The 23,409-nt window shown below is 56.3% G+C and overlaps 1 protein-coding gene across 29 annotated transcripts in view; it reads left to right on the top strand.

Moving 5' to 3' along the window:
* Window positions 1–23,409, top strand: part of ABLIM2 (actin binding LIM protein family member 2) — a 150,498-nt gene that overhangs the window by 39,873 nt on the left and 87,216 nt on the right. For 28 of the 29 annotated variants that reach the window (XR_014264435.1, XR_014264436.1, XR_014264438.1 and 25 more), the window contains exons 2-4: window positions 526–669; window positions 11,454–11,637; window positions 18,116–18,231. Coding sequence is in view for 2 of the 29 variants with exons in the window: in XM_082464365.1 (XP_082320491.1) it covers window positions 526–669; window positions 11,454–11,637; window positions 18,116–18,231 (444 nt within the window). In the remaining 27 variants the exon portion in view is untranslated. The remainder of the gene's footprint in view (window positions 1–525; window positions 670–11,453; window positions 11,638–18,115; window positions 18,232–23,409) is intronic. The other variant, XR_014264460.1, reaches the window with a different exon arrangement.

Here is a 23,409-nt window from a genome sequence, read left to right as displayed (position 1 = left end):
TGGAGGATGTGGGTGAGCGACGGCCCTGCCCAGACCCCAGGAGCCCCACAGTCGGGCCCTTTGACCGTCCACCCTGACCTGTCCCTCTGGGGGTCTCCAGTGCCTCCTCAGCCATCCTAGGTCATGACTGGCTCTAAGGGGAGCGGTGACAATTTCAGGTCACTGTCCCCAGGGCACAGAGGGGATTCAGAGCGAGCTCGCAGGAGGATGTGATTATTGCACTCTCAGAAGAGAGGACCTGGGTTCCTGGCTGCGGAAGGACTGGCCAGCTCACCAGGCCCCTGAGGGCCACGGTCGTGCCGGGTCAAGGCCGCAGGGGGATCGGCTACCCTTTGGGAGGTGGGCACACAGAGGTGGGGGACAGGACCGCCGTCGGGGTCTCACATTACCCGACCTCCGCTGGTCCCCCGACGCCCTCTGGGTTGTGCCGGGAGATGCGCTGGGCCCCGAGTCCTCGCACCGTTGCTGTTTGCTCACCGGTGCCCGGCATGTCCCGCTTTCTAACACGGTGCCTTTTCCCCACAGTGTCGGAGCCCCAGGCTGCCCACAGCCCCCCGGAGAAGCCGGCCAGCACGGCGATCCTGTGTAACACCTGCGGGAACGTGTGCAGGGGGGAGGTGCTACGTGTGCAGAGCAAGTACTTCCACATCCAGTGCTTCATCTGCAAAGGTGAGCGCCGACCTGTCTCCGCTGTGGGGCCCGGCACAGCCCTGCCGTGTGGCCGAGCCCGCCTCCCAGCTGCCACGCTGGGCCCCGGAAACTCATTAGATCTGGGAGGCTGGAAAAACTGATCCCAAACCTTCAAACAACAGCGTGATCTTTTCAGCGTGGCCCGTGTCCCTTATGGCGGTGACGGGGGCATCTGCCCAAGGGGGAGGGTCAGAGGACGAGGTCCAGGTCCCGGGCAGTGTCCTCGGATGGCTGTAGCCATGTCCGTGATCCACCGGCCAGAGCAAAGTGGCCACTTGGGCCCCGTAGCCACACAGTAAATGGCCGTCACTGGTGGCGTGAGCTCAGCACCGCAGGGTGCACGGGACCTAAGCTGGGCCACGAACCTCGGGCGCCCCGCACCCTCCCAGAGCGGGACTGGGAACGTTACTGTTGACTCCAAATGAACATGGCTTTTTCTCTGATTGTAAAAAACAACACGAATATCACTAAATTCAGATAATACCAAAAAGATAAGAAGAAAGTAAAACAAATCACGTGAAGTCCCTCTATCGGAGCCAGGCTTTGCTCAGAACATCCTTCCAGCCTGCCCTTTCTCCCTACGCTCAAGTTAGTGCATGTTCTGTCGTGTACAATGGGGTTTCGTGTATTTGCATTTAGTTTCCTGAGAATAAATGAAAAGTAGCACTTTGGGAAAGGGATGGGCAGATCAAGCCAATTTGACACAGTGTCCAAACCCAAAGGATTTGCAGTTTTAGAGAAAGAATTCTTTCAATGGCCCTGCAGACCCCTCCTCACCTCTGGACAGCAAACGGTGTCATCACAGGCTGCTTTCCTGTGGGTTTGAAGCGACGTCCAGAGATGCACAGACATTCGCATGTGGGCCTCGACGGGCCGCGGGGGCAGTGAGCGCCTGGGCTTTATGGGCAAAGATGGGAAATACACCACGTGTAAGATAATCCAGCGCTGTGGCTTTTATCAGCACCACGGGGCCCGTTAACTGCCTGAGTCCCCTCGGCCCACCATGGTCTCAGGAGGCCCTACTGGGCACCAGGCCTGGCTTTGGAAAGCGCTAAGCAGGAAGGCGTGAGGTTTAGCTTTGACAGGTGAGGTCTGGTGAGGAGATAAATCTACCAGCTCGCCGGGAATAGTTGGGTGTTAGCGGTAGAAGCCGAGTGCTGGGAAGGTGGCCCACCGGGAGGGATCTGGGAACTTCCAGAGAAGGCTTCACGGAGGAGGTGGCGTTTCGGCTCTGAGTTCAGCCAAAGAAAGAAGAGGAGAGCTGGGCCGTCGGAGGCGGCCAGGCCTGTGCCCGTGGTGTGGGGCGCAGTGTGGAAGGTGCAGCGGGGCCGAAAGAGGGGGACTGAACCTCAGGGGCTGCCAGGGAGCCTGCTGGTTCTGCCGAGGAGGCTTCCTTCTCTCACCTTCTCTCACCTCCTCTCACCTCTGCTGAGCGCTTCCTGTGAGCTCAGTGCTTTCCGTGTGTTTTCTTCCAAAGTCCTCCAGTATTAGGGGGGGCTAAGGTGTTGTCTCCACTTAAAGATGAGGAAGCAAGGGTGACGTGTGACTCGCCTGGTTGTCACCTGTGGGAGCAGCTGGCGAGAGTCGGGGGAGCCCTTCCCACGAGCCTCAGCTCTGTCCCAGACCCAGCGTGGAGGGACGAGGTGCAGGGTCCCCAGCAGGGTCTGCGTCCCGGTGAGGAGGGGCCGGGGGGCCGAGGGCAGGGAGCATCGGGGAGGCCACGGTCATCAGTGAGTGAAGACAGACACTGTGCTTTGGTTTTGCTGCCTCGCCCAGATGCCCTGGAGTTTCGGAAGTACAGATCTCCGTGTCCACACCCGTCCTCTCCCAACTGGGGAAACTGAGGCAGGGGGGAGGGGGGCGCTTCTTTTCCGAGGGGGCACATCCAGTCAGCTGCTGGGAGACTCCAGACCGGAAGGTCTTCAAACGAGAGAGGGAGAAAGGCGGGGGAGAGAGGGACAGGAGGACAGATGCGGATAAACGGGCACACGGTATTTCTGCCGAATCAGAGAGCAGCAACAAACCTCGCACGTGCTTTGGAAGAAGGAGACGAAACCCTATGTTCCAGCAGCGCTCCCCACCCCGCGCCCCGCCTACCCCTCACCCCCAGGTCAGTGCCACGGTCCCCAGCTGGCCCCCTGCCTCTAGCCCATTTGCCCTGCAGGGGCCAGACTTTCCAGGCAGACTGGCCTTGGCCTGCCCCATCACCCAGGATGAACTTACCTGGCACCAGGTAGCAGGATCAGTGTCCGAGTCACCTCTGCTTTCAGCTGGTTCACACGGGGACTGGCCCTCAAGCGCGCACACAGGTGGGAAGCGGATGGAGTGGGGAGGGGATGGAGGAGGAGGGACGGGGGGAGGGGGATGGAGTGTGGGGGGAGGGGGGAGGGGGGATTGGATTGATGGGCACGTGGAGCGTGGACAGTGGGACAGACAGGAGCCAGGCTGGCTGGCTGGCTGGCTGGGTGGACACGGTGTCACTTTGTGCTCTGATGTACACCCTGAGGCCGGCCAGGCCTTCTGGAAGGAGCGAGTGTCGGGGCTGACCTTCCCCATCCCGCCCGGGCCCAGGCTCCCGCCGGGCCACGTGCTGGAGCAGCCCCCGTGGTGCCGCCCGGGGCTGTGAGCCGGGTTTCTCGGGAGCTCAGGTCCCCCCGTCGGTGTCCACGTGGGGAGCCTGCTGGCCACTCTGAGTCTCCCCAGGGGCGAGCCGGCAGCTGCCCTGGCCCTGCTTCTTCCATCCTTATCTCTGGCTCCTCCCATTTTCCACAAAACACCCCTTGTCCTCCTGCTGGGGACCAGTCACAGGCAGATGGTGCTGGAATGGATAGACGTCACACTTCAGGCTGGCTGCAGGGGCGGTCGCTCTGCCAGCAGCCCAGTAGGGGACGTGTGCCTGTCTACTCAAGAGGGGCCAGCTGAGGCCTGAGGGTGCAGGAGCGCATCCAGGGCTTGATTCCAGGGCCCCTGAGTGAGGGTCTTCCATCCTGGGTTCCGTGGAGGCGCCTCCCGGGTGGGGGAAGGCAGCAGGTAGAGTCCCCACCCGCCATAGGAGCTCTGCCTGTAGCCACGTCAAGTCACAGGTTCTGTGTGTGGACTTGTGTTGAGTCCCGTTGTTTGAAAACTTGAGGCCCACCGGCCTGGATGTTTCTGCTGTGAAAGGGGACACCCCCAAAATGGCCCTGATGCCCCGGGGCCTCCTGGCCCGGAGGAGGTTGGAGTCTGGCCAGGAGACACGGGGGTCTACAGGACACCGGTGACCCGGGGAAGGCGAGGAGCCACCAGTGCCGGTGACCCTGGGGACCCCGGGTGGGCTGCCCCGTTCCCGACTAGTGGGAGGGCCTGGGACCCTCGGTGTGAGGTGGGTGTGGGGGTGGTGAGTCCTCAGTGTTTCCAGAAACAAGAGCACAGCCCCCGCCCTCGCCCATGACTCTGTGCCCCCTGCCTCCGGCTCGAGGACCACAGGCCTGCGTCGGCGTCCAGGGACCTTTCCTGTGGAGCGGGTGACCTGACGCCCTGGCCGGAGCCCGGCCCGACGCTTTTCTTCTGCTCTTCAGAGCTTCCCAGGCGATCGTGGGGTCTGCCTGGTTTAATTTCCTCTACCGTCCTACAGATGCACGCTCTGTTTCTGGAAAGCCAAATCCATTAGATTGCTCTTTTTAAAAGCTGATTTTAAAAGGCAAAGGAGAGGTGCCCACTGTATTTAAAAGGATTGTCTGGGAGCGCAGACCTTAGGAAGTTGATAAAAGGCATTAGTTGCCCAGAACCCAGTCCGTCACCTGGTGTGACCCACGGGGTCTGGTCAGAGGTGGGGACTGCCCCAGGTGGCCCTCCCCCAGTGTCCTCCTCTGAGCTCCAGCCTTCTAAGTAGACGTGGCTTGGCTGTGACCCCTTCCTCAGCAGCCCGGCAGGGAAACAAGCCGGGGCGGGCAGTGCCAAGCCGGCACCTGGGCCTCACCCTCGGTCCCTGGCGGCCTCCAGAGGCGGGCTGCCACAGTAGTGGTGGCAGTGGCAGGAGTCTGTGGGCGCACAGGCCCGATTCCAAGAGTTCCCAGTATTAGGGGGGCTGAGGCGTTATCTCCACTTAAAGATGAGGAAGCAAGGGTGACGTGTGACTCGCCTGGTTGTCACCTGTGGGAGCAGCTGGCGGGAGTCGGGGGAGCCCTTCCCACGAGCCTCAGCTCTGCCCCAGACCCAGCGTGGCGGGATGGGGTGCAGGACCCCCAGCAGGGTCTGCGTCCCAGTGAGGAGGGGGCAGACACGCATCCGCTCACCCACAGATTAATTCTGTGCCAGGTGCCGTGTCAGCCTGCAGACATAGCGGGGCCCCTGCCCTCAGTAGGTGGCATGTCTGCTTCACCTGCTGAAGGATGACGGAGAGCAGCTGAGATTTCCTGCAAGCTTTTAAGAAGTTGTGTTTTTTTAAGCTTGAGGATTGCATAGTCTTAGATTGATCTTTTATCCAGGCTCTCATAAAAATGCAAAGTCTGTGAATCATTGAGGGTGCCCTTGGATGAATAAAAAAGAAGACCCAACTTATAGTGTCTTAAATTACATGGATATTTATCATCTTAACAGGAATTCTGGAGGTAGCCTCCTCACCCCCAGAGCTGGTTAATTTAACAGCTCAAAAAAGTCATCAAAGACTAGGTTCTTTTTCCACTTCCCCACCCCCAACTCTCCCCCCCCAATCTTATACATGTCAGCAGTGCCTCTCCTCATGGTCTCAAGATGGCTGCTGTAGCTCCAAACATCACATCCTCACAGGTTGACACTCAGCCCTGGGGAAGAAGTTGGGCAGGGGTGTGCACAGGCAAAGGGGCCCTCCCCCTGCATGATTACTCTGATTGGGTAATCAGGGTAATCTCCCTTCGATCAGGGAGGAGAACCTTTTCCTTGGAAGCCCGCACAGGCTTCCTGTATGACTCGCTGGCTAGAACTAGGTCACACATCCACTCTACCGACAAAGAGTAATGGGAGGATGGGGACTGACTGACTCCAGCCATGTTTGTTCCAGGGTGGGTGTGTTGCCAGGCCAACCGAAGCAGGGTCTGTTAGCACAGAAGACAATTGTGTCTAATTCTGATCCAAGAGATTCCAGTGTGTTGGGTTCCTGCCGCCCAGGGACTGGCTTGACGTGCCTTGGTTTCCCTAAACCTGAAAATCTGTGAAAGAAATCACATAATTCTCCAGACCGTCTTGGCTGCCTCAAGCTTGGGCTTTGATGCCAGAAGGTCTGGGTTCAATTGCCCCCTCTGCCACCCCCAGCTCATGTGGGTCTTAGACATGTTTCTTAGCCTCAGTTTCCATTCAACAACCCGATTGGGCACATACTCCGTGCTGGGCAGTGTTCTGGGTGCTTGGGATGCATCCATGAACAAAACAGACATCCTTGTCCTCGTGGAGATCACATTCTAGGGCAGGGAGAGAGATGATAAGCACTAGATAGAATAAACAAAGAAATTTCATCATATGCTGAAAGTGAAGTGCTAGGAAGGGGAAGACAAGGAGCAAGATAAAGACAGGGTTGGGAGTGCCGGGGAGTTACTATTTTAAATTGGGTAATCAGGGCAGGCTTCGTGGAGGAGGTGACCTTTGCTTGAAAACCTGAAGGAGGTGAGGGAAGAGGATTGCAGCCAGAGGGAACAGCCAGTGCAGTGACACTGAAGCAGGGAAGTGTGCCTGGCAGGTTCCGGGACAGCACGAGGCCTGTGTGTCTGGAGTAGAGTGAGGAGGGGGAGTGGGGGAAGGCTGGGGGGAGGGGGTCCTCGTGAGGACCTGGGCTCCAACACCGCGGGAGAAAGAACACAGGAGGATCCTGTCCATTTTAGTTTCACGGACCACTGGGTGCTGTGCTGATGCAGGGAGGCCAGGGCAGGGTGGGGAGAAGGGCCCGGGCCCCCAGCCCGAGACCATGGCAGCTTGGATGAGAGTGTGAGGGGGCGTCTGCTTCTGGATTGTCTTGAAATCCAGCCAGCTCTAGTTTCACACTACAAAATGGGAATCTGTGTAAGACAGAAACATAGCAAACATCCAGCACATAGTACATCCTCAAGAAAAAATGAAATCTGTTACCATTGCTACAACTGAAATTTGCACAGAAAAACAAATCTGGTTCTCTTGACCTTTTATGTGTGGTGGAGTTCTGCGCTTTTAGAACTTTTGTGGCAGGGGGGCCGCACCACGCAGCATACAGGATCTTAGTTCCCCGAGCAGGGATTGAACCGGCGCCCCCTGCAGTGGAAGCACAGGGTCTTAACCACTCGACCGCCAGGGAAGTCCCTAGAACATTTGTTTTCAACCAGAATCTTTCGTAGCCCTGCTCGTGGTGCCTTGGAAACAAGGGCCCCGACTCTGAAATGATGAAAAGATGAGGCCACAACCATGTGTGACCTCAGGAAAGCAGGCGTTTTCTGATCTGTGTGGCAGCGGGACTGAGCACACTTTTGATTGCAGAAAGAGCGAAGGAAACAGGAGGGAGGGAAGCCTGTGTGTGTGTGTGTGTGTGTGTGTGTGTGTGTGTGTGTTGGGGGAAGAGGCCACCAGCTCTGCCTGTAACTTGGTAACAGCAGGTGGGATGGTCCACAAGGACACAACCACATGGGGACCATGAAGAGCCACACCCAGAGCTGGTCTTAGCGACTGGGGGTGGCAGGGGAATGGGGCAAAACGATTGCGTCCCAGGGACATTTATGGGAACGGGATCACATGGCATAACTGTGGAAAGTTACGGCAGGAAGGAATCTCCGGTGACGTGGGCCTGTTATTTCCAGATGGAGCATCTGAGGCAGAGGTTAGGTTAGGACCTGGGCTGGCAGTGACCATGCTGCCCTGAGCCAGCTCCCTCCAACTCATGTGAACGCCCTGGGGTTCTCGGTCTGCTTTGTGTTTTGACATCAATCGCTCTCTCCTCTTCCCAGACACCAGTACAAGAGTATCCCTCAGCTGACCACCCCAAGGGAATTGCCGTCCGTATTTGGGTAGAGAGCCTTCCAATCTTTTCCTTTGTAAGAGTCTTTTCAATTTGAAGTCCTGTTGTATATATACTTTCGTGTCCCGATTTATCCTCTTTAAGGGACCGTGTAAGCCCTTTCCCCATCATACATCCTTCAACATCAATTTCAATATATACCCAGATTCCTTCAGCTGCCTGGCCCGCAGCAAACTTAGCCATTCCTCAGCTGTTAAACGTTTACGTGGATTCCAGCCCAGCACTGGGCTAATCAGTTTCCTACGCCTCATCTCATTGATTTATTGTGACAACCGTGAGCGATCAGTATGCTTAACCCTTTGTTACAGATGAGGACTCTGAGATTCAGAGAGGTTAAGTAACTTGCCCCAGGTCACACAGCCAGGAAGCATTCATGCCCAGGCTGCCTTCTCTAAAGCCCAGCGTTTATTTACTGCATTATACTGTAGTGATGCTGCAGCCAACCCCATTCTGTGGACGTTCATGGTCAGTTCCTTGGGATAGAGTCCCAGAGAGAGACGACCGGGTCAAAGGGTAGGAGCTGTTTTCACATTCCTTTGAGTCGATGCCAAAGGGTATTCCAGAAAGTGGTACAGATTGTCTTCCCACCATGGCCCGCCCCCTCCCGACCATTTCTCAGAAATGACCACGGTGACCGCCAAAGACGGGGGGCGGGCCGCTCCGAGTCACTCACAGCTGCTCGGTGCCCTTCATTGCGTCTCGGCTACTTGGATAGGCAGATGGAATGTAAGGACAATATGTTGTCTTGATTAGGACGTTAAAAATTATTAACGAATTTGGACTCTTTATTTTTAGCAGGCAGAGGTCTGGGTTTACTGTCTGGCCCTGACCTTAGTGGACCCAGGCAGCTACAATCTGGTCAGTAGCAGAGATGACTGGGGCGGGGCGGGGAGGACGTGGCATTGGCCGGGCCCGGCTCTCGGGGCAGGAAAGCTGCTTTAATTCAGTCTCCTGGTGCCTCCGTGATGTAGATGCAGGTTTTAGTGGGGCACTAGATCCCTCTTCACATTTTTCTCCTTCGAGGAACAGTCAATACCGTCATATCTTTAAGAAGATTAGAAAATGAGCCCTGGAGCTCGCACGCCACTAGAGAGAAGCCTGCGCACCTCAACGAAGATCTTGTGTGCCGCAGCTAAGACCCAACACAGCCAAAAATAAATTAAATAAATAAATAATAAATCTTTAAAAAAAGAAAAGAAAATGAGCCAAGTACCAGAGCCAAGGGTGTCCGTGAACCAGCCTATCACTCAAGGGCTGAATTGTTACAGGCGGCGTTTACTGAGAAAGGCACTAATTCTCCTACAGAGGCCTCAGGGAGCCTATTCTTCCCGAGTCGGGGTACATCTGCTTGGCCTACGCTCTGGTGCAAGATTTTTTTCTTTTTTAGTAAATTTATTTATTTTGGCTGCGTTGGGTCTTTGTTGCTGCACGCAGGCTTTCTTCAGTTGCGTCAAGCGGGGGCTACTCTTTTTGCGGTGCGCGGGCTTCTCATTGCCGTGGCTTCTCTTGTTGTGGAGCACGGGCTCTAGGCGCACGGGCTTCAGTAGTTGTGGCTCACGGGCTCTAGAGCGCAGGCTCAGTAGTTGTGGCGCATGGGCTTAGTTGTCCACGGCATGTGGGATCTTCCCGAACCAGGGCTCGAACCCGTGTCCCCTGCATTGGCAGGCGGATTCTCAACCACTGCACCACCAGGGAAGCCCTGTGGTGCAAGATTGAACAAAGGGTTTTCACTCTGTGGCTGGGTGAGAGGATTTAGAGCTGGGCACCGGCCTCGGGCCTCCTGGGGTGACTGACGTCAGTAAAACGATGGCCTGGATGGTGGCCCCGTGCGACTTGGGGCTTATGTCATGCTAGCATAGGATGCGCCTCTGTGCTGCCCTTCTCCCCTCTGAGTAGGCCCAGATGAGGACTTGGGGGCCCAGAGAGATCAGGGACTTGCCCAGGGGCACACAGCCTAGTGCACGAGTGGAGCCTGCATCCCCCGGGGCAGCCCTGGAATCTGGGCTTTCAGCTGCTCAGCTTTATGTCCGAAGAGCCAACAGCTCCTTGGCGATGTGGAAGGAAGGATTTCCAACCACTCTGGTGGCTGTAACCGGGGAGCAGCACGTGCAGCCCTGTGGCCCAGGTGAGAGGACAGGGACACCCGGGAGAGGCCCGCCACCTCGCCCTGTGTAGGGGTGGGAGCTGAGCTGAGTGGGTCCCACCTGGCAGGGCCACCCGGAGCCCCCAGGTCCTGGGTCGTGTGCACTGACAGGTGTGTGAGCTGACCAGACCAAGCAGACCTGACCCCTGGGGACCCCAAGACCCTTGGATATTCAGACTCCCACAGATGCTCTTCCCAAACTGACCAGCCTGAGAAGCCACCTGCAGTGGAGGAAGGCTGCTAGGCTGCCCTCGCCGTCTGATCCGCCAGGGCACCAAACAAGGTGGAGTTTAAAAGTCGGGGCTCCCTTGATCAGACACCAGGAACTCCCCTCGACCACCACCATCTGTGTCATCAAGAGCTGCACTGTGAAAAGCTTGTCCTCTAGCCACGTAATAATAATTTACCAAAATTTACAACATATGTGTTGTTTTGATAGCTTTATACTAGTAGCTGTCATAACAACCCTATCCAGAATAAGCTGTTAAATATTTAGAGCCTTGTGACCGTAAGAAATTCCCAATAAATCAATTTCCACTTAGACTGAGGGATTTTTGCTGCCGAGAAACATGGGCGCTTTCCATCTCCAAAACACGTCCCATGTGCATGCAGTTCTGTGGGGGAAAGAGATGGAAATAGGCTTTCCTAGCAAGAGAGGAACAAGGTGAAATGCCTGCTTTTACTCAGAGCCTGTCTCTGGGTTTTGTAAACAGAGGTCGGTGGTCTTGCTTTGGCATCTACGATCTACTAGTTAAATTTAAAGATGCCAGTACTTACAATTCACCAGAAACTACATCCTCTGCAATCAGTTAAAGTTTTGATGAAAATTTTTAGGCGTTGATTCAAAGATGGGCTACATGGTATTTCAAGACTCTGGCTAGGGGGCTGCAACCCGCTAAGACCCCGCCCTGACCTGCTGGCAGGCTGGGCCTCCGCAGGGAGGGGCTGGGGGCAACCGGTGCGCCAAGGCTGCTCCCTCTGGAACCAAGCCCGGTTCCCATGTGCCCTGGGGCCTGTCCTGAGGGCAGGCACTCCATCCTCCGCCTGGCAAGGTCCCCCAGGTCCCCCCTGGGGCAGGAGGTATATTAGGGGTCAGTGCGAGTGTGCCCGGCCTCTCTCCCTTTTGCAGGCGGTCTGGCCTCGTCCATGTTGGGGGAGATGGGTGGAGGGGGGTCAGGAAGCCTCACTGTGGTCAGGGGATCCTCCCACCCAGAACAGGGCCTAGCACGCAGTAGGTGCTCAGGTGTTAACCGCTTCCCCCGTCTGTTATTTTCCTGCTGGGAACAGCCCACCTGGAGGAGCGGGGGTTGGGGGGGGGCCCTGGGGCATCAGCACTTCATCCCTGGTGGGCTCAGGAGGCGAGGAGGCGCTGGGCTGGCCCCTCAGCACAGCCTGCTTCTCATCCCGGGTCCGTGCCCCTTTCGAGAATCTTCCACAAGAAAATCCACTCATCTCCAGGCTGAGGGGCCGGAGCTGGAGTCTGTGCTTGGGGCCTGGCCCCCCGAGGGTTCAGCGAGCCACCCTGAGTTCGCACTGAGGCCTGTGTGTGGTGAGGGATATGCCTGGGGCCTGTCGGGACTGGGGAGCTGGTGGTCACCTGCTACCTTGGCCCCTCCCGTGTGTCCCCAGAATGCGGCTGTGACCTGGCCGAGGGCGGCTTCTTCGTGCGGCAGGGCGAGTACATCTGCACCCAGGACTACCAGAGACTGTATGGGACCCGCTGCTTCAGCTGTGACCAGTTCATCGAGGGCGAGGTGGTGTCGGCGCTGGGCAAGACCTACCACCCCAACTGCTTCGTGTGTGCCGTCTGCCGGTGAGTGCGGGACCTGCAACCGCTCCTCCCCAACCCTCCTCCATCCCTCCTCCTCCATCCCTCCCTCCTCCCTCCCTCCTCTCTCCTCCCTCCCACCTCCTCCATCCCTCCCTCCCCTCTCCCTCCTCTCTCCTCCCTCCCTCCTCCCTCCCTCCTCCCTCTCTTCTGCCCCCTCCCTCCTCCCTCCCTCCTGCCTCCCTCCTCCCTCCCTCCTCCCTCCTCTCTCCCTCCTCCCTCCTCTCTCCTCCCTCCTCCCTCCCTCCTGCCTCCCTCCATCCTCCCTCCCTCCCTCCCTCCTCCCTCCTCCCTCCCTCCTCCATCCTCCTTCCCTCCTCTGTTCTCCCTCCCTCCCTCCTTCCCTCCCTCCCATTGTCTCATATGGCTGGGAGGGAGGCGGGACCCAGCCAAGGGATGGCAGGTGGACCCTGGCCCTGCTCCGAGGCACACCTTCATCCAGCCCCACACCTTGCAGGCCCCCACCCCTTGCCCACAGCACAGGACCAAGCCCTCTTTCTGGGATGCAGAGGCCCGTGGGTTCTGAGGCTGCCAGCACGAGGCCTCTGATGGCTTCTGGGGAGGCGCTCTCCCCCCGCCTGTGCCTTCTCGGCCCTCCCCCCCACCAGCCCCTCTCCTGTCCGCAGCCTCCGCCTTGTCTCCTCTCACGTTGGTGCCTGCAGTGTCCACGCTTTGGCCTCTCCGTGCCCACCCACTGCCGCTCCCCTCTCCTCCACTGTCCTGGCACATCCCACCTGCACACCCCGCCTCTCTCTACCCAAGTCCCTGATCTGTAGGTGGCACTGGTGCCCAACCCACCAGGCACACGAGCCCCAAACATGGGCGTCTTCCCAGGTCCCCCCTCGTGAACTTCCGAAATCTGCCCAGCCACTGCCTTACTCAGACCCAGAACTCACCTGCCTGGAGTCCTGCCAAGGCCTCCACACTGGGGTCCCTGTTTTCCCTCTGCCTGTCACGCCTCCGCGCCACCCCCATGGCCTCCAGCCTGGCTGAGAGGAGCTTCACAGTCTGTTCCAGTCCCTTCATTCCTTTGTTCATTCATTCATTCATTCGTCCAGGCTTTTCTAAGCGCCTACGTGGCCAGGCCCCAGGCTGGCTCTGGTGACTTGGAGCTGCATTAGCCCAGACCCAACGGGCGCAGCATCTGGGGGGACAGCAGTGCAGCAAGAGCTGCCTCCCCCCAGCCTCCCCCGGGACAGCAGCCCCCTCCCGCTCCCTCCTCACGGCCCCCCTGCATCCTGGGCCCTACAACCCTTCTCTGGCACCGTGTGCCGGAGCTGCTTGACGGGAGCCCCACGTGGGCAGGGACCGGATCTGACTCTTCTCCGGCGCCTGCCACCTGGCGCGGAGCAGGTGTCCAGTGAATGGCCGCTAGAGACAGAATGAGGTCCTCAGCCCCGGCAGCAAGGCTACACCCGCTCCCCTCTCTGCCCTGCACCTCTGGGGCTCGGGGGTAGCAGCAGGCAGCCCTCCCACGTGGGCCTCCTGCCTCCCCCCTCCCTCCCTCCCCCCCCCTCCCACCACAGCCCCAGACACATTGCTCCCAGGGGGAACGTTCTGTCTAGAAAACAAAGAATGAAACCCCCAGAGTTTATTCTCTGTCTGTTCTCTCTGTCTCACCACACCCAGTTGAAAGGGGACTTGCTGAGTGTTGTTACCGCTGTTTTCTGTAGTTGTGGCACGTGCTCTAGGCGGAAGGGGAAGCTTTTGTTGGGGGTGGGAAGAGGTGCTGGGCCAGGAAGGAGCAATGACAAGGGACATTTCTAACGGAAGAGTCACTGTGTGTCGTTGCAGCGTGCGTGGGTCAAGGTTCCCCCAAGGATAATCTGCATGTTTGATTTCTGTGCACGTAGCTTAGAGACAAGGGGTGACATAATCACAGTGGGTTTGAAAGATCGCCTCTGTAATCCGATATGTTAAAAATAATAGCTGACAGCTGTGTCGTGCTGGAGTCACTGGGCCTGGACTTATCCACCCACTGTAAACAACTAGAAAACTGGAAAAAATATACAAAACAACTGTTTTGGGATACTGGGACACAGGCAGCTCAGGACTAACAGAAGGCAGCCGAATGAAGGGACCCCTGTGACCACCCAGCTTTCTGCCTGGAGGCTGTTTCTTGAACCAGAGGACAAGCAGGGAACCAAGTAGGGCGTGGCATCCTCCCCAGGCTAAGAGACAGTGATGTGAGAGACAGAACAGCATAGCAGGGGGGAGAGAGCTATGCAGAACGAGACCTCAGGAGAGCTGCATAGAGGTGCCTTTGAATCTTGGACTAAATACGAAGCCATGTAGACAGAGAGGAAATTTCACAAGGTTGGGCAAAAAATGACCAGGTTGCTGTAAGCTAAACATTCCCAGGGCTGGGAGACATTCGAGTTCTGGCCAGGTGGAGATTCCTTGTGGAATACCCAGGCATGCAGTGGGGACACCAAAAGCATCATGCCTTATTAGTGGAACTGAAATTGCCCTAGAGTGAAGGCATAAACCTGCTCGAAGTTCAAGAACAAGCCTCGAAAAGATCACGCTGGTCTGCGAGTGAGCTAACTGCCTGCCAAAGTAAAGTATAACACTCTTTGTAGAAAGAGAAGAAAACCCAGCCCTCGACAACATAAAATCGACAATGTCCAACACCCATCAAATGTGACTGGTCATAAGAAGAAGCTGGAAAACGTGACCCAGGGCCAGAGGAAAAATCAGTCAATAGCAACAGACCCAGAAATGAGATCAATGGTGAAACTAGCAGACGATGACTTTAAAACAGCTGATGTAAATATATTTAAGTATTCAGAGGAAAACATGAACATAAGTAAGAGCATTACAGAAGACGTGAAAAGAAACCAAATGGAAATTATAGAAATGAAAATTGAAATTTCTGAAATAAAAAATTCCCTGAAAGGAATTAGTAGTAGATTATACATTATAGAGGAAAAGATGGGTGAACCTGAAAACATAACAATAGAAACTATTCAAACTAAAGCAATGACAGGAAAAAAGACTGAAAAATATGAAGAGACTCAGTGATCTGCGGATATAAATTTTTCTGTCTAGATTGGGAGCGGGGAAGACTGAAAATTTTTGAAGAAATAATGGCTGGAAAATGTCCAAATATGATGAAAACTATAAACTCATCTCAGTGAATCCCAAGCAGAATAAACACAGCAAAAACCTACCAACTTCATCATAATCAAACTTCTGAGTGACAGTAAAAAGAAGAAAATCTTAAAAGCAGTATGTGGAGAACAAAATAACCCAGTATGTAAAATGGAACAGAAGAATGACTGCAGACTTCTCATCTGAAACAGTGTGCACCAGAAGATTGATAGAACAGCATCTTTAAAGAGCTGAAAGAAAAAAATCTATCAAACAATTCTATACCAAGCCTCCCCCACAAAAAAACTTTCAGAAATGAAGGCATGACTGCCAAATGGTATTGCATTTATTTTTGGGGTGATGAAAAATGTCCTCAAATTGATTGCGGGGATTTGATTGTGTATTCACAACTCTGAATACACTAAAAACCATTGAATTGCACACACTGAATGGTATGTGAATGTTATAGAGCACGTGAATAAAATAATGTCAGTAAAGCTGTCACACACACAAAATGAAGACAAAACACTTTTGTAGACACACAAAAGCTAAGAGGATTTGTTGCCAGCAGGACCCGCACTATAGAAAAGTGAAGAAAAATAATATCAAAAGATGTCAAGAAAATGAAAAAGCAAGCCATCAGCTTAATAGAGGATATATATCTGGTGAAACACAGGTATCTACAATATATAAAGAACTTCTACAACTCAATAATAAGACCAAAAAAACTATTAAAAATGAGCAAAGGAGTTTAGCAGATACTCCACAAAAATGTATGTAAATGACCAATAAACAAATGAAACGATTACATTAACATCACTAGTCATCAGGGGAATTCCAATTAAAACTTGTTGAAATACCATCCAATGTCCTCTAGAATGACTCACAGTAAGAAGATGTATAGTGTCAAGTGTTGGTGAGGATACAGAGTGAAAGGAACTGTCACACGTCTCTGGTGGGAAGGCAAAGTGGTACAACCTCTACAGAAAGCTGTTTGGCAGTTTCTTGTAAAGTTAGACACACAGTTAGCACATGGCCCAGCAATTCCACTCCTAGGTATTTACCCAGGAGAAACAAAAGCACACGTCCACACAGACTTGTCAGCAAACGTTCTTAGCAGCTTTATTTGTAACAGTCCAAACTGGAAAGAATCCAGATGTCCTCGGACCTGAGCACCTCGTCCGTGCAAAGGAGCAGCATTTGACAATCAAAAAGAACAAACCAGTGGTGTGTGCAGCCGTGCGAGTGAATCTCAGAAACATGCAGCAGAACAAGACATCAAAGACTGCATACTGTGTGACTCCATTTATACGCAGTTCCAGAAAATCAAGGCTGATCCGTGGGACAGAATGCCGATCATAGCCGCCCGGGGCCGGGGTGGGGGGGTGAGTGTGGACGGTCACAGCAGGCTTTTTACAATAGACAAAAATGTCCCATACCATGACTGTGGTCTTGGTTACATGAGTGTGTACATTTGTCAAAATACACTTCAAGGAAGTTGAACTAATAAAATAATAGCTACCATTCATTCAGCCCCTCCTGGGTCCCGGGCGTAATGCTAGAGCTTTCCGTGCTATAGGTCAGATGCAAGGATGGATAAATAACAGCCCTGAGACATAGATGTTCTTAGTCCCATTTCACAAGTGAGAGGCAGGAACTCAGAGAGGTTAAGCAGCTTGCTCTGGGTTACACAGCCACAGATTCGCTCAGAGCGCATCCAGGGATGGCAAGGGACTCCCGCTGTGGCCCAAGACCCCCCATTACCAAGGCGGCTGCAAGACAGCAAGCGGGAGAGAGGTAGACCCCAGCACTAACCACGCATGATGCAGCGCACGGCGTCAGATAGCGGCCAGGGCGGCTGAAGGACGGAGAGCGGCAGGACCATCTTGCAAGTCTTGGGACGGGGGTCAGCTCAGCTTATATATGTCCTTGCTCCCTAAGAGCCGAGACTGGCTGGTTGGGGCCCAAGAACACACCTGCTGAATCCACCTAGGGCCCTGAACGCCAGCCCCACAAAGTGGGGGGCTATGGCGGGGCTTTTTCACGGGAAGGCTTGGCAGCCTCATGGGTCAGAATGCTCCTCTGGTCGCAGAGTCGGGGCTGGACCGGAGCCGGCGTGACCCAGGCAGGCTCCGAGAGGAGGCCCTGCAGGGGAAGGCGGCTGAGCTAGGCCTCCAGGGGGACCTTTAGTTATTGACGTGTTCACTTACTTGCTCATTCATTCACTGACAGTGACCTGTCGAGCGCCTGGCATTGTCCAGTCCCGAAGGAGGCAGGGGGGACACGACAAAGGCTTAAGCCAGAGGACGGGGCGTGCCCTGGTCCAGATAATTCAGAGACTGCTGCCCGCAGGGCTCAGGTTCTCTTGCCGGGCTGAGCTGGGGGAGAAAGTGGCTCAGTGACAGTAGGTGGCCTGACCCTAGCTCACCAGAGGCAGGCACCCGATCCACCTCTGTCACCAGAGGGGAAGTTCCGGGGCTGCAGCGGGTGGGCCGGCTCTGCTGCCCCCACCGGCCTCGCTTGGGCAGCCCAGGGCCGTAACTTCACCTTGCCCGAGGGCTGGGACTAGGGTGCGGCCAGTGGGTTACTCGTTTTGGATGCAGAATTTAAGGAGAGGCCAAAAAAATAATCAAGGTAAATGATATTTTAAAAATTGAAATTAATGCAAAAGAAAAATCCATGATGAACAAAATGCCAGACTTTAAAGACAGAATCCAGCATACAGTCTTGCATGCTCCTAGCGGCACTGCTTTCTGAGAGACCCAGGTAGGCAAATCACGGCGCTTTGGAGCCAGACAGGTCTTGGTTTGAGTCTGGTTCTGACAGGCAGCAGCCGTGTGGCCTTGGAAAAGTCAACTATGCTCTCTGAACTTCAATTTTCTCACCCATAGAGAAAAATGAAGCAAAGACCAACTTGGGCAAGCATCTTAAAGGTGATAGATGAGGCGGGCATTAAGGAATCTGTCATAGAACCTGGCCTGGCACCTAGTAGATGCTCAGTAAACGGTGCTGTTGCCATTAGAATTGAACTGACAAAGCATCCTGGGCGGTCAGAGGAGGCAAGGTTGGATGGAGGAGGCCAATGGCTGAGACTGCCCAGTTGATCGCCGTGTGTAAGCACTGGCTGGCCCCCACTGCTCCGGCACACTGCACCGTGATTCTGCCTGCCGGTGCCGATGAGGAGACTAAGGCTAAGATGTCAGTGACCAGGCTGAGGTTGCCCAGCGGGGCCACGGCAGCGCCTGCATGCAGACACCCTGGGCCTGTGGTCCCCGGGGAGGTGACGGCGTGGTGTCTAGGATGGGGCTCCCCCCACCCAGGAGAAGAGCCAGGAGGTGGTCCTGGCTGGTAATGCGCTGTCTTATTTCAGGTTGCCCTTCCCGCCCGGGGACCGAGTGACCTTCAACGGCAAGGAATGCATGTGCCAGAAGTGCTCCCTGCCCGCATCAGCGGGCAGCAGCGTGCCCCTGTCCCAGGGCCTCTGGAGTAAGTGGACGCAGAGCGGCGTGGCGGAGGGGGCTTGGCAGTGCTGGGTGGCAGGCCTGACAACACTGGGACCAGAAGTAGTGGAAGCGAATAACTGTGGATGAACACAACAAAGGGAACCAGGGCCAGGCGTCTCTGGGCTACTCCTGCCTCTAAGCCTTTGCTCAGCCTGTGCCCTCCCCGCTTTGTGCCACTCCATCTTTCAGCCCGGCTCTAGCCCACCTCCTCCAGGAAGCCTTCTGGCCTCCTTCTGGTCCTCTCCCTCCAGCACCCACACTCAGCTCCCCACGGTTATTTCCGGAGCATCTGGGAGCCCTTCAGGAGAGCCACTAGGAGAACAATGACCTCTGGGCTCCTGTGGTCTGGGGCTCTTGGATTATCTGCTCTGTCCCCTGGGAGCTGGGCCAGGGTGCGTACGCAGTGGGTGCTCAATACATGATTCTTGCATGAAGAAGGGGGTTGTTAGTGAAAAAGAACCAGTAGCAGGGGCATGTCAGGAGCGTGTGGATGTGGGGCAGAGAGTGAGGCGGGAGCAGAAAGGCGCTGGCCTTTCCCTGTGGGTGGCTCTTCCGGGACCAGAGATGGGACACAGGGACGGGGAGGGAGCCCAGCGCCCCAGGCCTGCTCCCACCAGGCTCCCACTGCAGAAACGGGGTGTTCAGAGCCCACCCTGTGTGCAAGGTGGCTGTGGTGTCCCCAGTGCCAGGGCCACATGTCCTGGAACAGAGGAGGGGTTTGTATTGGCTTCCAGAGCCAGTCCCTGGCTCTCCTCACTCCCCTGTCCTCTCCCGCCTCCTTGTCCGCGACACTGAAAGTCTGTACAGAGGAGACTGCACATCCTCCCAGGAGCCGAGTGTTGGCTTCAGGGACTGGTAATAATTTTATCTGGGAAATGAGGCGAAGCCTTCATTCCTTGGGGAGACAAGCTCTCAGCAGTCGCAGTTGGTGAGGCTGTTGCTTTGGGGTCTGCTAGGAGAGTTCTCCATTCAAAACTTTCTCTCCAGCTGAGGTCTGGATTGATTAAATTTTTGAGAATTTGCTTCAACAAACAGTCCTATTATCATTAAGCCTGAAATAGTAATCAAAAACTACAGCAGAATTTGAAAAGGTGGGGATTAGTTTGAAGAGTTTGTCCAGAGCTTCCTGGCAGCCAAAGTAAAAAGGGAAATATGCCCAATCACAGACTCACTGTCTGAGACTTTTTTGAGATTTTTTAAAATGTCATGGGCAGAAAGGCTGCCCTCTCCAAATGGAAATTTATTTTAAAATATCAAATTTGTGTTTTCAAAGAACAAATGCTGCCCTCACCCCCAGATGGGTCTATAACCTACCCCTTCTATAACCTATCCCTTCTCCCAGTCCATGGTGATAATCCCAAGCTTAGAACCGTTTTTGTGCCTAGAAGGCATTAAACATTCATCACCAGCTCTTGGCTTCTGTGTGGATGTCTGCATTGCCTTCCCAGCTCCCACCTCCTTTTGTCCCCAGAGCAGCCTGGCCAGGCAGGAGTCCCTCCCTCCTTCTGCAGGAGCATAAGTGCCCTGAGCCTGGTGGAGAGCAGGGGAAGTGCTGGGTGCCCAGTGTCCAGCTGGAGAGGGGTGAGGCTGAGGTTTGAGCCAAGGCCTTTAAAGTCCAAAGCAGGGGAGCCCGCCCTGCTGTGACCAGAGGCTTTCTGAAGAGGTGGCCTTTGTTTTGAAACCTGAAACACAGGTTTTCGTAGGTAGGCATTGAGGGAAGGGCACTGCATGAGCTGGGCCCAACTGCCACCCCCATGTGAGTGGACAAGGGGGGTGCTGTGTGGGAGCAGGGAATGGAAGTGAAGAAACCAGGGGGCAAAGCCATGCGAGGGAGCTCCAGCTGCATCCTGGAGGCAACGAGGAGCCACAGATGGCTGTTGAGGGAGGTAGTGCCGAGGTGGGTTGGGAGCATGTTAAGAATGTGAGCCTGAGCAGCGTGGTCTGCCCTGCAGGTGGTGGCAGCTGGGGGAGGGACGCAGCCCTTCTTGCACGGGGTGGAAAGCCGCAGATGGCCACCTCTGGGGGCCGCCTTCCCTAGGGAAAGCGGAGAGTGGCCGGCTGCTCCCGTGGAGGTCAGGCTTGGTCCCAGGGACCGGAGCTTCCCTCTTCCGCTCATCGGCCTGAGCCTGTTGCTTAGTAACAGGATCGGCGCTTCCTGCTGGATGCCCGCGCCTTCCCCAGGGAGGGCGGCACCTCTCCTTCTGGGTGGCCAGCTCCTCCGCCGCACCTGAGCTTTCCACGCTGCTTCTGCCCTGGACTGCCTCCCCAACTGCCCTGGGGGGAGGGCCTCCTCCTGGAGAGCCCGCTTGGCGCCCATCCAGCCTCCCCTTTTCCGGGCTCCTCCCGGACTCTCCAGCTCTGAACCGGTTGCTGGTTGGAGCTGGTCACAGGGCAGCCCTCAGAGGGGCCCGGCGCCACTCCAGTCAGGGCGCAGCTCTGAGCCCGGCTGTGAGGAATAGACCCCGCCACTCACCACCTGGGTGCCCTGGGCACGCTGTGTCCCTGCTCCGGGCCTTGGGAGTGGATACGGGGTCAGCGGTGGGTGTGGGCGGTGGCCCGGAAGGGCAGCCTGGTGTGGCAGCAGCCAGGAGCTGGGAATGTGGGGCCTTGGACCGGGCCAGCCCTGTCCAAGCTGAGGAGCCCCCGTGGCCCGTTCCTGGGCTCGGCTCCACCTGCTGGGGCCCAGCCCAGCCAGGACGGGGTCACACCCGGAACCTGGGATCACACTCGGAGCCAGGATCAGGAGGCCCGCCAGAGTCAGGAGGGAAGGGGCAGGAAGGGGCAGGGCCCTGGCATCCAAGGCCTCTGCTGGCTGTGTGCCGACGAGGGGCAGTCCTGTGGATGGGGCAGGTCCTCAGGCCTTCCAACGTGCATCCTCACCACCTGGGCTGTGGCCCTTGGAGCCTCTGTGTCTTCCGCCCACGTGGGGTTGCACTGTCCATGTGCTCAGGGGTGGGTGACGGGATCAGAGCCCCAGTCCCCCTTCTGGAGATGGGGTGAGCCTTTCTTGTGGCAAGGCTGAGGTTAAATGAGGGGACAACGTGGAAAGATGAGGAGGGGCCGGGCCCCATGCGGGGAGCAGGCACGTGGGCTGCCTTGTGGGATGCATCTGCCTTGTAGGGTGCTGTAGCCCCCAGGAACCAATGTCCCTCCTGGCTGCCACTCCCCACCCCCCAGCCACCGCGTTGCAGTCAGGAGGTCGAGTCGCCAGTTCAGTGCAGAGCCCAGTGGGTGGGATGCACTTGAACCTTTTTTATCTCTCCCAGCAGATGCTTGCAGCTCCTCCTGCTTGGCCCGGGCTCCTTAGAGAAATCGCAAGCCAAGCCCGTGTCAGGCATTTTAAAGTTAGAACCCAGTCGGTTCCTTGCCATCAAAGGTCAATCTCAGATTCGACCCAGACGCCCCTCCACTCCCAGTTAGATCTGAGGGGGACAGTGGGCGAGGGAGTCCGATCCTGTGCCCCACTCCCACCCCGAGTCCACAGCTGGGGCTCAGAGAGGCACCCGACACGTCCTGGGTCCCGTGCGAGTCAGTGGCAGAGCCGGGCCTTTGAACCCATGACCACGTCTGCTAGAGGAGGGGGCACTTGAGGGGAAACAAGGGAACTTTTTGGAAGGTTCTAGAAGGGTCATGCTGGGGAAGGGGCCCAGGTCCATCCTGTTGCTGTGATGGCAGAGCCAGGCCCAGGGTGCGAGGGCGAGTGGATGGCAGGCTTTGGCCCTTCCAGGCCAAAGTGTGTCCCCCTTCTGCCCCTGGGCAGTGGGGACACACTCCCACAAGGACGTCTGCGCGTTGACAGCTGTTGTCAAGCGGATTCATCACAGAAGATTCACCTGTCATTTGCAAAGCCCTGCGAAGCTATGCTGAGCTCCAGATGTGTTTAGAAAATGATGATTGCCGTTTCCATGACAACAGTCCTCGCACCTGGCTCTGGCCTCCACGTTCACGGCTCACTATTAGTGAGACTCTACCCCGAGTTGATGGGGACGAGGAGGGGGTGTGGAGGTGCGGGCCACGTCCCCCCTCGGCTGCAGGTGGCACGTTTGCCCGGAGCCTCGGACCCTGCCCTGGGGGGGTGCACACTGCTGATACAGGAAGAGGCAGAGCGGGGGGCTTCCCGCAGGGAATCGGCCCCTCACGAGGTATCCCCCTCGAGACAACAGCGGTAATAGTTCGAGCGTTCGGCTCACGTGCGCTTATTCATTCCTCAAACGCGTCCTTCACACCACAGGCCTGTCTCTGTTAGCTCATGACAGCTGCGTGCGGCTGGTACTGTTGCTACCCCCATAAAATGCGTCCCTGTCTTAGTGGGCGCAGAGACGTGAAGTGACTCGGTCACTGTCACACAGCTGGCGGGGGCAGCCTGGCTCCAGGGTCCGTGCGTCCAGCCACTGCCGTGCCCTCTGCCTCTCCCCAGGCCCGGCGTGGTCCGGGATGCTCCTCGGCTTTGCCCGTCTGCGAAGACCTGAACCGAGGCTCCGAGCAGGCTTTCTCGACTTCAGCGCTGTTGACATTTGGGGCCTGACGATTCCTTGTGGTGGGGCCCAACCTGTGCCCTGGAGGGTGTTGAGCAGCATTCCCGGCCTCCGGGCCCCTGGGGCACGACCCCCACCTTCCACGCCCAGTTGGGAGGACCAGAATTGTCTCCAGACACGGCCAAAAGCCCCCGGGAGCAAAATGGCCCTGGTCGAGAGGCGCTGGCACAGAGCGTACCGTGTGTGCCCGCGGTCACCCGCTAGGTGAGGGCCCAGAGTCAAAGCTGTACGGATCCAGCGCTGGGAGGTGGTGTCGGCCCTGCTCTGATGGGGACGGACTGAGGGGGCGGCGGGGGAGGGGTCTGGATGCCCCCTGAACTTGAGGAGGGAGCTTCCCCTTGGCTCCGATGCATTCCGGCGTTCGTTGACTGGGCTTTTCTCCGCCGCCAGCCTGGCTGGGCTCCAGGATCCTGAGATGGCTGGGAGGTCCCCTGTTCACTCCCAGCCCTGGACCTTGGGGTTTGAGCCTGTTCTTCGGGTCTTTTCCAAAGTTGCCAGTGGATTTGACAGTGTTGTAAATTAAGAAATCTAGAGTTTGACCAACAGTTCTGTAGATATTAAATATTTTTTATTCTTAAAGATAACGTGATGCTGGGCTCTGCCCAGAAGGAGAGCAAATCCCTGTC

Source organism: Balaenoptera physalus (assembly GCF_965194825.1).
Source record: "Balaenoptera physalus genome assembly, chromosome: 5".
Classification (NCBI taxonomy): Eukaryota; Metazoa; Chordata; class Mammalia; order Artiodactyla; family Balaenopteridae; genus Balaenoptera; species Balaenoptera physalus.
Note: the sequence above shows the minus strand (reverse complement) of the source record. Positions and strands in the feature narration are given on the sequence as shown.